Source organism: Anopheles ziemanni, chromosome X, assembly GCF_943734765.1.
Source record: "Anopheles ziemanni chromosome X, idAnoZiCoDA_A2_x.2, whole genome shotgun sequence".
Taxonomy (NCBI): Eukaryota; Metazoa; Arthropoda; class Insecta; order Diptera; family Culicidae; genus Anopheles; species Anopheles ziemanni.
In genome coordinates this window covers 6,135,740-6,153,037 of record NC_080707.1, presented here as the reverse complement: position 1 = coordinate 6,153,037, position 17,298 = coordinate 6,135,740, and the positions used below count along the sequence as shown (strand labels likewise).

General features: G+C 51.2%; 2 protein-coding genes across 2 annotated transcripts; one reads left to right on the top strand and one right to left on the bottom strand.

Moving 5' to 3' along the window:
• The first annotated feature begins 4,479 nt into the window (after positions 1-4,479).
• On the top strand, positions 4,480-6,783 carry LOC131290638 (uncharacterized). The gene is made up of 4 exons (XM_058319801.1): positions 4,480-4,581; positions 4,927-5,194; positions 5,279-5,610; positions 5,731-6,783. Exons 1-4 carry the CDS (start codon positions 4,480-4,482, stop codon positions 6,781-6,783), a joined length of 1,755 nt encoding a protein of 584 aa, XP_058175784.1.
• Positions 6,784-10,910: 4,127 nt separating this feature from the next.
• Positions 10,911-16,164, bottom strand: LOC131290748 (cytoplasmic dynein 1 light intermediate chain 2). Its single transcript, XM_058319920.1, has 8 exons — positions 15,993-16,164; positions 13,671-13,861; positions 13,395-13,598; positions 13,122-13,321; positions 12,811-13,040; positions 12,627-12,738; positions 12,354-12,545; positions 10,911-11,221 (listed from the first exon to the last, which is right to left on the bottom strand). The coding sequence occupies exons 1-8, from the start codon at positions 16,082-16,084 to the stop codon at positions 10,916-10,918; spliced, it is 1,527 nt and encodes a 508-aa protein (XP_058175903.1). The 5' UTR covers positions 16,085-16,164; the 3' UTR covers positions 10,911-10,915.
• Positions 16,165-17,298: the final 1,134 nt, after the last annotated feature.

The window sequence follows — 17,298 nt, the reverse complement described above, 5'->3', positions numbered from 1 at the left end:
TACAGCTTTCCAATTTAAAGCTTCTCTCTGGAACTGTGAGCTTACTACACTACATATAATCCCTTCGTTGAACCTACTCCCTTTTTAAAATGCTTCATAAATCTAACAACTCTGCGGAGATTTTGGAGCTGATCAATACGAATGTGACTCGCACATTCCCGCAATGATAGTTACTGACTATTTCAGATACGGCCTTTGCTGGCGCTTGCATAGAAGTTACGGGGATGGCAGATCTTTTTCCTCCTGTTGCCTTTTTAGCTTTTGCTGCGTTCCACATTTCCCTGCTGTCCTTGTTTTTACAAATGTATTTTTTTTATTTCGTTTTTTTTCGGTACGTTCCGCAATGTATACCGTCTGTAGAAGTTCTTAGGTCTACTTAATATTAAGGACGTAAGACTAGGCCATCAACCGATATCAGCAGCATCAACCGCCTTCCTTCTTGGGGCCGTTGACGTAGCTTCCATGCTCACGAATGTTTAATTCGCTTTGTAACATTTCTTCCTTTGCTTTGCTTCCAATGCTTGGCTTTGCAAATTTGATTTTTTTCTATACTTTTCAAAGACAATGTTGCTCTATTCCATAACGGATTCATGGAACCGATACCAACATCGGTTTGTTGAAAAGGTAATTTTCCTAGTATGCTTGTTTTTACAAATGTTATTATTTTCTATATTTTGTAAAGACAATTTTGATTATTTAGTAGTCACTGCTTTTCTTCTTGGGGCCCTTCACGCAGCTTCCATGCTTACGAATATTTCGTTCGCTTTGTTACCTTGCTTCCAATGCTTGGCTTTGCACATTTGATTATTTTCTGTACTTTTCAAAGACAATGTTGCTCAAAGAAAATTCCACAACGATAATTATCAAGCAATTCTGTAACGGATAGCAGCATCACTATATTTTTGTTTCCGACGAAACGTTGAGTATTGGTCCACTGGACTGGATTCACCTTTACGATCGAAAAATTAATCTATTCCATGAGTTTATCTATCGTGGGAGTTTCTCCCGCACTTCTATGTTCAACTGAGATGGTGTGGTAGGCCGAAACTAAGATGGAATGATGGTGGTAGATGATGCTTCCATAACGGATTCCTGGTACCGATACCAACATCGGTTGTTCCTCTTAAAGACAATTTGGCCATTTTCACATGGCTTTCTTGGCTTTTGCTACGCTCCGAATTTCATACGGACGTTGGACATTGGACGTTCATGTAACTTCCATGCTCACGAATGCTTTAGTTCGCTTTGTAACGTTGCTTCCAATGCTTGGCTTTGCAAATTTGTTTTTTTTGTCTATACTTTTCAAAGACAATGTTGCTCTATTCCATAACGGATTTCTGGTACCGATACCAACATCGGTTGTTCCTCCTAAAGACAATTTGGCCATTTTCACATGGCTTTCTTGGCTTTAGCTACGCTCCGAATTTCATACGGACGTTGGACATTGGACGTTCATGTAACTTCCATGCTCACGAATGCTTTAGTTCGCTTTGTGACGTTGCTTCCAATGCTTGGCTTTGCAAATTGGATTTTTTTTTCTATACTTTTCAAAGACAATGTTGCTCTATTCCATAACGGATTCCTGGTACCGATACCAACATCGGTTTGTTGAAAAGGTAATTTTCCTGGTATGCTTGTTTTTACAAATGTTATTATTTTCTATATTTTGTAAAGACAATTTGGATTATTTAGTATTCACTGCTTTCCTTCTTGGGGCCCTTCACGTAGCTTCCATGCTCACGAATATTTCGTTCGCTTTGTTACCTTGCTTCCAATGCTTGGCTTTGCACATTTGATTATTTTCTGTACTTTTCAAAGACAATGTTGCTCAAAGACAATTCCACAACGATAGTTATCCAGTAGTTCTGTAACCGACAGCAGCATCACTATATTTTTGTTTCCGACGAGTTTCTCCCGCACTTCTATGTTCAACTGGGATGGTGTGGTAGGCCAAAACGAAGGTGGAATGATGGTGCTAGATGATGCTACCGGTAAAGGAAGAGAGTGAAAACGGAATCGGTCCGGTTCGGTGTGGTTCAAGCGCAACCTAAATCCATTTTTTACATATTTTTCTCTAACCCCATTACACTAACACCCACACCCGTTCGTCCGCCTCCGCTGTCCGTGCTGTTGTGTGATCCGATAGAAAATAGCTGACGAAATCTTTAGTATCTTTAGCTAGCGAAACCGACACCACCCAAAAACGGCAAAGGGAGAGAGAAAGGGATACATGATTTATAACAAATCAGCGTTAGGGGTTTTTTTTTTGGCGGAAACAGAAGGCAGCCGCGAGGATAAAATTGTGTATTGACTGGTCATAGATTAGGATAGGCAGAGCCAGAGGTAGATGTTCTTATCAGCAGCACTTTGTATTGTATAAAAGGGCTTAGGCAAGCGTAGGGGGATGTAACATCCCGCATTACTGGCGATGACAATGTGTGAATGACGTGTTTTTGTTTATGCCAAGGTGGAAACTGTTTGTTTTTATGTTCTATTAAATGTTGTTTAAATGTATAACGCCGTAGCACAAATTGTAATTAAGCTTTATAAACACCATTGTAAACTACGTTGTAAATCAGTGCGACTCTTTATTTGTCTTTTTAGGAAATAATTACAAAAACACCGTCCGAAACAACCTTACCTATCGATAGGTCTTAACCATCTTTAATATAGGTTACATCTGAGTGTGTGGTTCCTCTGGATGGCAGAGGAGTGGCTGTTCAGAACAGGCGAATTTCCACGTACCATGAAGCGGGCGTTGGCGGAGTTCTCGCTCGAGGGCAGGTGGCTCAACAGGCGGTTCCATAAAACACTGCGTCCGTGTCGCTCGCATCCTACACGCATGATAACCGCGGTGCCGATGACACAAATTGCTGCACACCTATATATGACGATTGCTCACGGTTATCGGTAGATCAATAACCGTGCATTGGTGGAAGAGAGAGGAGGAAGGTGATTAGAGCAAAGATAACCAGGCAGAGGCAGGCTGTGAACCGAGTTGTTCTTATGTTCTTATAATGCCATCTCCGATCGGGGTGTCAACTCAGCTCGACACGTGAATGCAATTCGGTCCTCATATAAGGTGGCCAGAGAGTTCGCTTTTGCGTCGCCAACGCGCCGTGGATGTACCCGTGGCTTGACCACGACGTTGGTTGGTGTGTTTTGATAGATAGCTTCCCCTCCCCCGGTCCCGTTTAACGCTACTGGCTCTTATCTTCGGCTCGAGGAAGTCGAAAACTACCGTCGAGATGTTTGTCGCACGAAAACAGCCTTCGGCCGATAAGCGCACGCCGGAAAGGGAGGGAGGGAGAGAGGAGGAAGAGGGCAGCAGCAGCAGCCTATAGCTATCAGCAGGTGAGGCTAGGTGCAGTCCCCAGTCCCAGCAGCGGAGCGCTGATGGTCAATCCCGAGCGCGATTGGGCGCTTAGGGTTGGGACGAAAGGGCAGCAGGATTGGGTACTGGTTCCGGTGGTTGGTCGGTTGCCAAAAGGCCAACCGCTCGTGGGGGACAGGGATCGGAGGCTAAGGCTCGCGGTTGGCGATAAGATAAGCTGATAAGGGAGGGAGGGTGCGCTGTGTTTGTAAGTAAGCCTCGGATCCGAACTGGGACTGAGGCGGGTGATGGCACCATCACCTTTTCCCTGTTCCCCCGGGGTCGAGGCGGGGCGGGGCGGGGCGTTGCGTATCTGCCCGCATCTCGTTTGGCGACAGTTGACACGTACGCACGTCCTTAGCTTAGCCTCCTCTCGCCCTCGCCACCCGGTCCAGTGTTTGGGTATCCCTAGCGGAAGGGACGCAACGGCATCGAATTATCAAACAGTGGGCGGGAGGGTTGAGTGTGCGGCATCTTCGTGTGCTGCGTGTGTTGGTGAGGGATGCGGCTTGCAACCCCGATGATGGTGATATTAATCGGTATCACCAGCGGAGACAATACGTAGCAGTCAGTGCGAACGTTGACGCCCGGCCTAACCGGATCTGTTCTGAGCTGAGAGGAGAGCCGAGTACACGCACACGGTTGGGATAGCCCACCCCCCCCGTTCCCTGGTGAATCCTCCTCCACGCAAGGACCCGTTACGTTCAGATATCCTTAGGCTTTGCAGGCAAGTGACAGTGACGGACAGTGACGGTTTCCTGTGCGCTGGGTACCTCTGACACAACCCGGGTAACACTTCCGGTACCGCTCTCTCTCCCTCTCTCTATCTCTCTCACTGTCCTCGCGCGGCCGTTCTAATTAGGTGTGTTGCCCCGCCGGGTGATCCGGGTAGCCCCAAACCCTCCGCGAGCCCACATGACCCAGACGGCCCCGGTGGCGGCAGTTGCAGACGGTGCACCGGAACGATTATGTAACGTCGGCTGGACGACAGCCGTCACCAGCCAGGCACCGACGAGCGATCAACCCGGCCCGGTGGTGGGCCTCCCGCCTCCCGCGGTGCCAGCAGCTCCAACACCAGCTCCAATCCACCACTATCAAACCCAGCGATGGAGGCGTTCATCAACGAGATGGTCGAGCCGCGAGTGCTTGATCTGGTTGTCCTTATTCTGCCAAAATGGCGACTGCTGCTGTATATCTTCCTCATGAATGTAGGCATCGTTCGTCCACTGGGTCACCGCTCCGAACGACACAGCGTCGTTATCGTTATGTGTCGCAGGTGCCCGGGTTCTGTGTGTGTGGGCGCAGGTGTGGCGTGTTTTCGATATACACCACACCTAGAAGTAGCACCAGAATCCGGAGCCCATCGAGACACAATACACGTACGCTGCTGTGTTGATCGTTGCTCGGTCCCCGCCCCTCCCCAGGTTCTCCCTAAGAGACCTCTCCTACCAAACTAGAATAGTTATCGAGAAGCCCCTCTCGAACCTGCTTGCCAACCGCTTACCCTAAGAGCTCTCCCCCTGTGTTCCCTGTGCTTGATTGATGTTCCCTAGATAGTGCTCTTCACGCCGGTGTACGTGTTCGGGGTGCTGCTGATCAACGACGTCGAGCTGGTCCTCATCAGTCCGCCGGCCGTACTGTTCGGCTGCAACCTGATACACCGGGCCGTCTTCCGGTGCCGGAATCTGCACAACACCCGCTCCATCCTGCTCGGTGTCGCCATCCTCTGTCTCGGAATCTCAGCCAGCGGCTTGGTGGCGATGTACGCGTCCCCACCAACCCCGCACTGGCTCATGCTGCTGCTCTACAGCTTGCTGGGAGGTAGGACCCACCCAACCGTCGTGCCGTGCCGTGTTACCAGGGTAACGTTTCACCCTCCCCTCCTCCCGCCCCTCGTTTTTGCAGGACTCGGCTACCAGCTGGTGTTCTCCAAGATGTGGAAGGTGCTGGGTAAGATCTTCAACGCGCGCAAGGAGATGTTCGTGATCAAGTTCCTGCACTCGTGCGGCCAAGCGACCAGCTTGCTGGTGCTGCTGCTCATCTTTCACCTGCCGTGGGACGACTACGTGTACGGTGCGCTGCTGCTGGTGCTGGCCGGCGTCGTCCTGCATCTCGTGCCGATCACGCTGCTGATCGAGAGCGAGAAGAGCCGCCTGAAGCTCGATCTCGACTCGCTCGTGCGCAGCACGGAGAAGGGCAACGAGTCGTACTACGCGCACGTCACCACGCGCCCGCCGGCAGCAGCAGCAGCTGCGACCATCACCTGCTCGAGCTCGAGCTCGCCGGCCTTGGGAGAGGTCAGCGAACTGCAGCCACTGCACGCGCTGGTGGCAGAGGGTCCGGCGGTCCTGGCACAGGCGAGGCGGCGGGAAGAGGAGCCGCCGTCGCCGAAAGCACCGCCGGGAACCACCACCGGGGCCGTGACGTGGAAAAATCCGGCCAACTTCGGCTCGGGCGGTGGTGGTGGTGGTGGTGAAGCCTTCGTGGCCGTAGCTCGGCCGATGGTGGGCTACGAGTACGACTACGAGGAGGAGCTGTGCCGGCGGGAGGATGGCAAGTGCTTCAACCAGGACGGCGTGGAGATCCTCGAGATCATCCTGGAGGAGGACGAGGCGAACATGGCGGCGTACGAGGCTGCGACGGCCGGCTATCAGCAGGTCGGTACCACGGCAAGCGGCAGTATCGGGCGATCGGCTGATGGCAGCTGCTCGACGGCACCGACCGGCAAGTGGCATCTGCTGAGCAGCGTCGTGGACGGTGCGGCCCGGGCCGTGCGTGCCCTCGACTTCCGGCCCACGGTCAACCTGCGGCTGGTGGCGTCGGTGCGCGGGGCCCTGCTCGACTTTCGCTGCTACAGCTGCGTGCTGCTGAAGGCGACCGACGTGTGCATCTTCGTGCTGTTCCTCGCCATCCTGCCCCGCTTCCAGGCGTTCCACTACCACCAGCGGGCCCGGGCGCGCCACATGACGCTGCTGTCGGTGGTGGTGATCGCGTCCGCCTGGGCCGGCTTCTCCTTCCTGCTGCTCTGGTGCGACATACGCTTCCGCAAGCAGCAGGAGCGCCTGCTCATCTTCAGCATCCTCTTCCAGGCGTTCGGCTACTTCTGCGTGTACTCGATCAAGTCCAGCTTCTGGACCATCACCGGCTGCGTGCTGGTCGGCGTCGGGCATGCCATCGCCTGCGCCTACCAGGACCTCGTCATCAAGCGCAAGTTCAACCAGCGCCAGTGGGCCACCGTCAAGTCCGGCCTCTGCCTGCTGAGCGGGCTGGTCGTGCTGGCGATCGCAGGGCTCGCCAACCTGCTCTACGTGTACGGCCGCATCGACAACCTGCTGCTGGTGCTCATCCTCATCTACTGCGCGTCCAGCGGCTTCTGGCTCGCCTGCAACTATCGGATCTTCTTCAGCTGAACAACAACAATCACCACCACCCTCACCAACAACACCGGACCCGCAAAAAAAAAAAACAAAAATGCCCACTAGAATACATACGATGTGATTTTTTCCACCCTACCGAGAACCCCCTCTACTACTTTCGAATGAAAACTCGGCTTATTATTATTATTATTATTATTAAGGTTTAGTTTGAACGGTCAGGCCGTATTTGAATGCTTCTTCAGCATTCTTGCTTGTCTTGCTCGGTTGCTCAGTACCTGATACTTGGCCTGGCAACCGCCCTACCGAGAAAGTCGTATACCATTTACTACATATACTAATTACACGAGACTACGAGCAAGGATTAACATATAATAGTAGGAATGGATAGGAAATTGGAGGCTAAGGGATATAGGGGGAGGTATAGGAGAAGGTCACAAGGGTCTCTTTCAGCCGCTCGGACGGCGGCAAATAGTTCGAGTCTGGCGGCTTCAAACTCCACGCACCAGACCAGAGGAGATGGTCTATGTCGTGGAATCCGTTGCCATCAGCTAAATGTTTTACTACCAGTTATTCCTATGCGCTGTGGGTGCGCATTCAACGCATAATGGTTTGACATTAATCTCTAGACAACATGCGAATGAACGAGCGAACCACAGAAAAGGCTTTGAACCAGGGACACGCAGGGAAACCCGCGGTGAAATCGAATATAAGAACCTACCGAGATCATCCAAATCCCATAAACCCTGCCATCGAGAGAGACAGAGCTGTAGGAGATACGTAACAGATACGGAGAAACTCGTGAGGGGAAATGGGCCTCTCGAAAAACAGATCTAATAAGGCCCCCCGTTTGGCCAACTCATCCGCTTTCTCGTTGCCGGTGATGCCACAATGCCTCCCCCCGACAACTTTCGAATGAAAACACGGTTTATGGTTTAGGTTAAATCTGCATGTAAGTATTTTATTTCTGATTTGTTTTCAACTGCCCCATTCGCACTCGCGTTCGTGCGTTCATCCCCCCCCATTATGTTGTGTATTTTTCCTTCCGATGCGGCGGTTGATTGCTGCCTGCGCCCAAGTGTTAATTCTTTTCTTCTTTTCCTTCTTCAATGGGTTGATTTGTTTTTTTTTTGTTGTGTTTTTTGCTTTTTTTTCCTTTTAGTTTTGCCTTGCATTACTTAAGTTGCGTTTCCCTACCCTTTTTGTTTTTTTTCTTCCGTTTTATCCTCTCTTAGACTGATTTCCATTCGTTTGTTTGTTTTTTTTTGAGTGTTTTTCGTGTTTTTTGTGTTTTTGTTTGCGATAAATAAGAAGTTATACTGCTCCTATATGCTATCTTGTTTGTTTTATAGTTTTTCATCGGTTCATCATAAGTAAACGGATGACGCTTACGCACAAATGGCTGCTGCCGGGATCCGGGCTAATAAGGAATGGTTTCGGGGAACAATGGGATGGGAGGGAGCGAGGATCGGGAAGATTGTGGGGGGGGAGGGGGGAAAGATTATACAATGTTTTCCACGTGCGCGTTTTTTTCCTCTCGCAAAAGCATCCGACGTTTTCCCGGAAGGGTGTGGCGGGATCGGGGGAGGCAGGGGGGGGGGGGGATGTCGCCTTGTTTTCTGCGTCTCTGGCCCCAAGGGCACCGTAATTAGTTAAATTCTAGTTAATAGCATAGGTTGGAGCCGCCTCCTCTCGCCTTACTCGTTTCCGCCTCCTGTTTCGGTTTCGCTTTTTTTTTTGTCCCTAATCCGGGAGTGCAAAAACGTGAGTTGAGTCGTGTTCTGCACTGCACTTCCGACTGCACCAAGCGTGCAGAGATGGTTGGCAAACGCTTTTACACCCTTTCTCCCTTGTCCTACGCCACGTCGGCCGCTGCTGCTAGTGAACACCGTTCACACCCAAAAGGATAAGCGGACCTTTCTGCCTTATGATCCTGGTTCGTGTTTCCTGAGTCCGCTCTTCCACTAGGCTTTTACTAATTCTGGAATATAAATATATTGCTAAATAGCAGCCGCCGGAAACGAACGACGCACGCGCCGTCGTCGTCGTCTGTTTGTCCAGCACGGACCCACGGTGCAATTCTATCGTGTGCAAGGGGTAAGGGAAAGGGAAGGGAGGGAGCGGGGGGGGGAGGGGATGTGTGATTTGTGTGTGTGTGTTCGTATGTGTGATTAGTAGGTAGCATAAATTAGCATAAATATAATGCATGTCTGCGCGCTGTCTTTGTCTGTTTGTCAAACGCCGTACACTATGCAAAAAAAAAAAAAACGTTCCTCCATTTTATGTTTTCTGTGCGCAAAGAACTCACACGATTCAGTTCCGTTCCATCGGGTACTCCGATAAGAGAAAGGGGGGGCGAGAGAGAAACCCCGTAACGTCAATTAATGCCGCTCGAGGTTTGGAAAAGGGCGAAGGAAGGGAAAGTGGCGTTTCGAGCTACACCTACCTAACGCGCGCGCAACTAACGATTGCGAATATATATATTTAAAAAAAAAAAAAGAACATCCCGAGACACGCAATAAACCAGCCTGCCAAGGAAGTGGTTACTGGTAACCCGATTCTAACGCTACAGAAAGAACGCATGCATGCACCAACCGCAGTGTCTCGGAGACTGGTGGCTTTAATTCAAATTCAATTCATCCGCTTTCTTCCTACCTACGGGAGCCACACCCCGGACATACCCGGGAACGGGAAACCAAGCAAACAAACAAACAAAAAAGCAGGCGCAAACGTTCCTCTGAGGACCTCTGAGCCGCCACCAATTCTAGATGTGTTCTCTCTTTCTCTCTCTCTCTCTTTCACCGTATCCTGCCTCCGTATCTCTATCACAATGATATACCAGTTCGCAGCCGAGCCGAGGGGAGGTGTAGGAGGACGCACTGGACAACTGGTGGGTAACCATATCGGAGAGCATCGCCGGCAGGGGACGCCGCACCGGTTGTGTTGAGGATTTAAAGGGGGGCCCTCTGTCCGTCGTGTGCCGTGGAAGCGATGGACATGGAAAGACTAATACTGCGCACGGCAAAACGGCTGCTGCCGGCAAACAAACCAATTCGATTCTAGTTCTCTGAGCTCTCGGGGGTGTGTGTGTGTGTGTGTGTGTGTTTCGTATATGTTCGCCCTCCGAACGGGGCCCTTCTTCTAATCTCGGTACCATGTTTGCAAGTTTCTATTTTCCTTAATTCACCAAAGCCAGTGCCTTTGATCGTTCAGCTGGTCCCAGAGAAAAGTGGAGCAACAACCACCTGCTGCTTGCTACCTGATATCCGTTTCGGAAACTACAACACCTTGATTACCGTCAGCACGCCCTATGTATATACTTGCTTTGCCAAATAACTCTGCGAAGCGTTTGAAACGTTTCTATACGCGGCTGCAACGAACTGAGACTGTCTATAGGGACACAACAGCACGCAAGCTCACGCAAACCGTTCCAAAAGTGTCCCGAGTTGCTCTTTTCAAGTCCAGTGTTGTACTTTGCAGCACACAAAACGGCCCTACTCTGACCCTTTTGATGAAGTGTAACCTACGGCCATGCCGTCGCTAGGAATGAAATAAGGAGGAAAAACGGAACTAGTATGATTTGCACCGAAAACTTGCATCAACAAGCGATTGCAACGCCACTGTTGTAGCTGTTGTTGTTTTCCCAAAGCAAGCTCACAACAAGGCAGGGGCAGCTGCCGTACGAACGGTGGCACGGTGAATGGTTGCGCCGCTCTGGTGTATTATTATAGGGCGTATATTAAATGTAGCTAGATAAGAAATAAGGAAGCTAAAGGGAAGAAAAGTGTGTAACTCGAGTGCACGGTAGAGAAATAGATGAGTAACATGTTACACGCCGCAGGCCGCAAAGTCTTCCTACATCGTTCGGCGTTCGAGTCACGTACGAATAGTGATTCCCTTCGTTTTCCTCTGTTTTTTTTTTAACATTAAATCCTAGCCCACTTTCACTTGCGCGCATCCTTTTCTCCCCTCTCTCTCTCTCTCTTTCTTTCTCTATCTCTCTCAATCTCGCGAGATCCTGCATCCTATCCGTGGTCTCCGTACACATCCGCCAGCATCTTTCATCCACATCCCTTATTAAACACGTAAGGCAGTCGTGACTGCACGGCATCTAAATCACCTAATTGCCGAAGCGGAGGGCAAGCACACCTGCCCGCGGGCCGGCCGCTCAACAGTCGGACTGCGCCGCCGAGTAGTCGAGATCCTTCTTCACGCTCCGGGCGAGACGGTCGAGCTCGAGGGCGGCGTCGGTGCGCATGCTCATCTTGTCGCTGGCCGACACCGGTTCCGACGCCGTCACGCCGTTCAGCGAGCGGGGCGAGGAGGTGGCGAGCGGGCTGCCCGCCACCCCACCGGCGGCCGCCGCAGCCGCCGCCGACCCGGGCGATACCGACTTTTTGTGCAGCAGCGAGTTGAAGAAGTTCGCCAGCACACCCTCGCCACTCTGCGTTCCCGGGGCGAGCTTTCCGTCGACCTGCAAATAAAGGGTGGGGGGAGGGGGGCGAAAGTGTAATAACAGTTTGTTCGCGAAACCTTCGGTGAACAACATGTAAGTAATCCGTGTGGAGGGGGAGTAGCAAACAAACAACCTGCTTTGCATTAACAAACAGGTTCCACTGATTTCGTCATTTGGTAATGGACCGGAAGCGATGAAGAATAAAAAATAGCACTTTCCACGAACGAACCTTCCGTCGAAAGAGTGTCACGTTAATAGCACCGCCAGCCGTTAACAAAACATGTCACCTAAAAAGCAACAACTTACCTAAAACATACATACAAAACAACAAAATTAACCAAACCTAAACCCAATGCGAGAGTAAAACACAAGATTAGCTGCCCATACCGAAAGCTTTAAGCAAATTGAGATCAAATGAGAAGAAATACTTCCCATCGCGCACACAGTTTTGAAACAAAACACCACCAAACGAAGATGAAATGTTATTTATGTAGTATGAACGTGGTTACAGATGATTCCAAAGCGTCCCCTCCGAATCGTCCGAATACATACGTCCCGGAAGAAGTTCGTGTTACAAAAAGAATAGCATTAGGAACAGTGGTTAATACAATGTGGAAATGATATAAATGCAATTCGCCTGTTACAATGTTTTCAATTCGTTCAACCATCGTCCATTACAGAATTGAAGGTGTGAAAAGAGAAACATATCGCCAAGGAACAATGGTTAATGTTAGCATGGCCGACCAATTGACGGTGCGGTTACAATGTTTTCGTATCGTCCACCGGCGTCCGGATGGACAGGGAAAATAACGCGGTTAATGTTAGCATGGACGACGAAGAAGGTACAAATGATAAGCGCGGTTGCAATGTTTTCAATTCGTTCACCATCGCCCGTTAGAGAATTAGTATTAGGAAAAGTTAACATATCCCTGAGGGAAAAAGTGGTTAATGCACGTGGTACAAATACGTAAGGAACGGTGAGTCAAGTGTAGACTAAACAACACCATCATTGATTGATGGCAGATGGCACAAGCACATGCGTTCAAGTTTCCGTTTCATCATCACTTGACGAAAGGGTAAGTTGAAGCAGTTCGCTAGGGCAATAGTATGTTTCCGCAACAGCCGGCGGATAGTTGGTTGATGGATATACCTTCTTTGGTGAACCCTGGGCGCCGGCGGCCACCGGAGTTCGCTGGGCGCTCTTGCCGTTGCTGCCCGGCTGCGAGCGGAGCGGTGACTCGCCGCGCGTCGGCGCCTGGCCCTGCTGGAGTAGCTGCTGCTGGCGGGCAAGGAACGCCTGCTCGTCTTCCGTCTGAATCTCGATCTCACGGTTCGAAACAGTCTGCGCGAGAAAAGAGACAAAAAAGAATGGAGTCAATGGGGTGGTGGGAGAATTGGTTTTTGACGAGGCCGATTGCGGTACCTTTCTCGAAGGCGGTTGTGCAATAATATCGTTGTAGTAATCATCCGGCTTGCAGGACTGCATGTTTTCGTACAGTATGCTAATCTTCTTCATGTTGTCCCAGCCGGCCGGTCTGAAGGGGGGAGGAAAAGAAAGTAAACACGTTAGCAGGCTAAGCGAAAGGGGTAGCGGGGCGCACACTCACATAAGCACCGCGTCCTTCTCGACGACCAACGCGGGCGTTCGGAATGGTAAGCCGTAGATCCGGTGCGTGAGGTACTTGTAGAGCAGATCGCAGTTCTTGTCCTCCTTCACGCTGGTGTAGAAGAGCGATGCTCCGTACATCAGGCAGAACCGGCGGATCCACTGCTGCATGAAGTCGAAGTGCTCATCTCGGTAGTCCAGATCCTTCTCGAGCGTGGTCATATAGTCGGTCTGCAAGGGGGATGGAGGGTAATGTGTAGTAAATCGAAAACCTCCCCCCGCGAACGGGTTGTTGGGTTGAAGGATGCTTACTTTCGTTACGACCACCACCACGTCGAGGCCGAGGTTGGTCGTGAGGACGCCTTCCGGCAGCGGTAGCGCATCGAGCTCGTCGTCCACCGACGACAGCCGATTCGTCCGCTTGATCGGCGAGCCCGGGTCGAGATCGTCGATCGTTTCGCAGTAGTTCTGCCATTCGGTCGACAGCCGGGCCTGGCACTGCTGTTTTTCCTCTGCGAAGAAAAGCGAACGCTTAGAAGTAAACGCCTCCGCTCCACACCACCCGGGGTCCGGTCTTCCACCTACCTGGATCGATTTTGAGTGCCGCGACGCGATCGTCCAATATCTTCATCCAGTGCTGCAGCTGGTTCACCCAACTCCACGGTGTCGTCATCGACAGGGTCAGTATGACCAGCGTGTGTGCGTAGTTCGTCTCGTTCAGTGCGTACTTGAGCAGATTGTTGTGGCCCGGATCGCCGTCCAGGATCCACACGCCGAGCCGGGTGAGATCTACAATCGTAACAAAACCCCGTTAGAACCGTTCCCGGACCGTCCGCACACTCGGAGGAGTCGCACACCTACCATCCCGATACTCGTCCCGCACGTCTATGTAGGCGTACTCCAGGCCGGAGCCCTTCTTCGGGTCCTCGACACCCTGCAGCTTGGCGATCAGTGTCGTCTTGCCGCTCGCGTTGTCCCCCAGCACCAGCACCGACTTGTTCGACGGTAGCTTGGTGTTGCTCTGTGTTTGTACTTCGCTGAGTATGGACGACCTGGAAACGGAGAGCCCGCGTGATCAGTCAAATTGCAATATGATACGCGCCTACGATTGGAAACATAATTTATTAATTTTTGTAAATGCTCTGAACTTTAAATGGATCGCAGGATGTGCGGGGTTGGTTATTTCGGTATATCCAATTTCCACCGCACCGAGCCGGTAAAACCTTTCGCTCCTCCACTCACCACTCTGTCTCTTTCTCTTTTCGAAAGTACACATATGGAAAACCCTTGGGAGCTAAATGGTTGACAAAAGGCAAACAGCAGCAAACCCAAGAGGCAAGAAACATTCAAAATTGAAAGACAAACAGTATCTGGTGCCCGCGCGGTACACAGCAAAACAAACACAACGAGCAGAAGCAGAATATGGTTGGCTCCGATGAGCGATGGCCGTTCGCATTCGTCGCGTCCAGCGCACGTAACCCTGCCGTAAGGCCGTAACGGTATGAGGCGATGACTTCACACGGCTCAAACTTTGAAGGTTTTGATGACGTAAGATTGGTGTGTGGTTTTTTTTCTCTCGTCTTATGTTTTCTTCATTTTGGCATGTCACCAAAAAGGTGTATGCGAAGGTGGGAAAACCGTTGCTTTTGGAAACCAAACGCAAACGCTGCGACTTTTATATTTTTCTATGGTCGTACCAACCCAACGACACCCCATTGCAGGTAGGGTTGTAATTGAACGGATCTTTCGATGTTCGTACTTATGCCGCACTACAGCATGTAACATTTTTAATGTCGATGTTTGTTTTACCCAGTTTTCAACCTTGCGCCAAACATATTTTCCCCATCGCCGTTTGGAAGCATCTTCTTTTCTGCTGGATCTAGTTCCTACGTGCTACGATCAGTGGCGTGTTGGAAGGAGATAAGGGACCCAAATGAATTCAGTAGAGAAACATTCAAAGTACAATCAGCTTAAGCCGACGGAAGGAGGAAACAAAGAAGCAAATCCCTTTTACGAGCTACATAATGACGGTGAGCGCATTCTTGAGGCACCATCGAGATGATGGTTTCAGTAAACGTTTTCATGTGTGATTCGCCCACAGAATTCAGTTCCCTTCTAGGCAACATTTGGCAACAGGTGTCAGCAAAGATTCGCCCTTCTCGTAGGGCAAGGGCCATGCAAATGTTGCGCCCGTCATATTGGATCCACCTATGAGGTTGCGCTTGTGCTCAATTAGCAGTCAAACCATTCACCATCCAAACTTAACGCGGGTACATTTCCCGGCAAATTCCAAATAGCGTCGAACAATATCCGCGCACCTTTCCCAGCGTGCATCTTTTCAAATCGCTTCCGAAGCCGCAGACACCGGAGCCTGAAACGGTTATCAGGAAGATGGGACTGGCATGATTAAATTGTAAAAATAAACACCATAAATTGAGTCGCCACAGAAAATCAACTCCCGCCGACACATGGCAACACAAGCTGGACGGGGGGTGGGGGGAAGGTTTTACCGAAGGTCGCTAGCAGCAACCCGTGAGAAAGAAGGGAGAGAGGGTGCGGGCCCAAGTGTATAGCCATCGTGCGAGTGAAAGCAACACCCGCAGCCGCGGTGGAATCAGGTGAAATTGGAGCACGGTAGAAAACAATGCAAGCGCACGGAATGTTGCGTCCGCCGACGACGACGACGGATGACAGCGTAAGACAGAATGGACGATAGAAATGAAGAAAAACGGGGGGGTGCACCTCCGTAGTGCCGAAATGCATATAGAGCCGGAAATGTTGTTGGTGCCCGAAATTATATTTGGAGCACCTGAGAGTCGGATGCATCCGAGATGTTGGTGGACTAATTAAGTTAACGGGAGCGATTTTATGAACGATTGAATGCAATCACATTCGCTTCCGTGCCCATTATTTTGATCGCTCTAGTTTTTCATCGTCTGTTTTGTTCGCCGACACCTCGTACGTGTGCGATTTCTGCTTGCTCGTCAACCGGCACCTGTTCGTTCGTCACTTAGAACGGGATGAATCTTTCCATTTTCACCCCCGTCGTTCTGTTTGGCACAGCAAGACATCCGGCAGAGCGCCCAATCGATGACCAGTATGGACGCGAGATGACGCATCGCAAAACGCGAAGCAATGGCTGAATCGATTCCAAGCCCGAGCCGAGGGGCGAGGCTCGCTTACCAGAGATTTTCCTTCGCTTCCGCATCCTTCTTGCGGGCGGCCATTGTGGAGGTGTTCAGTCCGTGCACCTGTGACTGCGTCGATATGTCCATGGCTGGCAGCAGCTGGCACGAAGCAACGCACGGCGGGAAAGGTAAATCGGCGGTCGGTATGGTTGATTGGCGGGTGCGACTTCCCCGTTTCCCCGGCCCTGCACCTTTTGGGTACCGGGTTTCGAAGGGTTCGCCGGAGTTGGTTGAGTGTTACAGAACCGGAAGAGCAGGCAGAGCACTGGCCAAACGAACGGACCGCCGGGCGGAGGGGAGTGGGCGGTGAAGATATCAACACACACTCGCTCGCATGCACGCGAACGCCGCACGAATGCCGATTTGTATGACAAATCGCCGTGACGTTTGGGACGTTTGACAGCTCGCACGACCTACTCTCCCACACTCGAAACGGTGTGTGTGCGTTGTTTTGGGATGCCGTTACTATTAGCGGTGGTTGCCGATTGGTTCAAAAATGGTTGTAGGTGGTTGATTGAGGGTTGGTCCACGCCGAGAAGCTGGCCCACGGCCCGATGAGACACTATGAAAACAAATCTATGCTGTCTCGCTGCAAGCCGTGCACTTTTTCGCCACACACATGTACGCACGCACGCACGCACGCACACGGGATGTTCAATGAGGATAAGACGCAAGCGCGCCCTATACACGGGTGAGCTGCTGCTGCTGCTGGCTGCCTGTTGCCCCGTACGAGTGTTCCGTTTTTATTTTTTTGGCACACCCGCCCCGAGCACGGAATGTCCCGCGACCCAGCCGTATCCGTGTCGACAGCGGGTCGACACGTCTTTCGTCGCTTTCCCGTCACTGGAAATCCGCAGTTCTGCAACCTGTCACCCGGGTTGGACGCACGAATATGGGGCGCGCTGCTGGGATGTGGCCAACGCACGCACCGACACACGCACGCACACACACTGACAGCAATTGTGCACCCGCCGCTGTTGCTGCTGCTGAACTTCCTTTGCTAGGTTTTTGCGTGCTGACGATGATGATGGCAGGCAGCACAACAAAGAAAAGGTGGAACCACTAGATACCACCTCGACTCGGCCGCTCGAAATTACGTCGTCCCGGTCGCTGCGCTTCAGCTTCACCTCCGTCGAACGCGAATCTCCTCGGTTGCTGCTGCTGCAAGACGTTTTTCGCTGCGATTTGGTGGGCCGGATCCGTTCTGGCGTTCCTTCTTTGCCGCAGCAGGTCGTAGTAGGCTTGTTTTTTCCGTTTCTAGCTTCTCCTTTGCCTTCCCTGTAGGCTGTACTATAGCGCAC

Bases quoted from the DNA above. Each gene is read 5' to 3' on its own strand.
- LOC131290638 (XM_058319801.1), top strand. From the start codon at position 4,480: ATGGAGGCGTTCATCAACGAGATGGTCGAGCCGCGAGTGCTTGATCTG. The intron at 4,582-4,926 runs GTAGGCATCGTT...GATGTTCCCTAG, and splicing joins TGTATATCTTCCTCATGAAT to ATAGTGCTCTTCACGCCGGT. The intron at 5,611-5,730 runs GCAGCAGCAGCA...GTCCTGGCACAG, and splicing joins ACGTCACCACGCGCCCGCCG to GCGAGGCGGCGGGAAGAGGA.
- LOC131290748 (XM_058319920.1), bottom strand. From the start codon at position 16,084: ATGGACATATCGACGCAGTCACAGGTGCACGGACTGAACACCTCCACA. The intron at 13,599-13,670 runs GTAGGTGTGCGA...TTACGATTGTAG, and splicing joins GCGGGACGAGTATCGGGATG to ATCTCACCCGGCTCGGCGTG. The intron at 12,739-12,810 runs GTGAGTGTGCGC...TCCCCCCTTCAG, and splicing joins GAGAAGGACGCGGTGCTTAT to ACCGGCCGGCTGGGACAACA.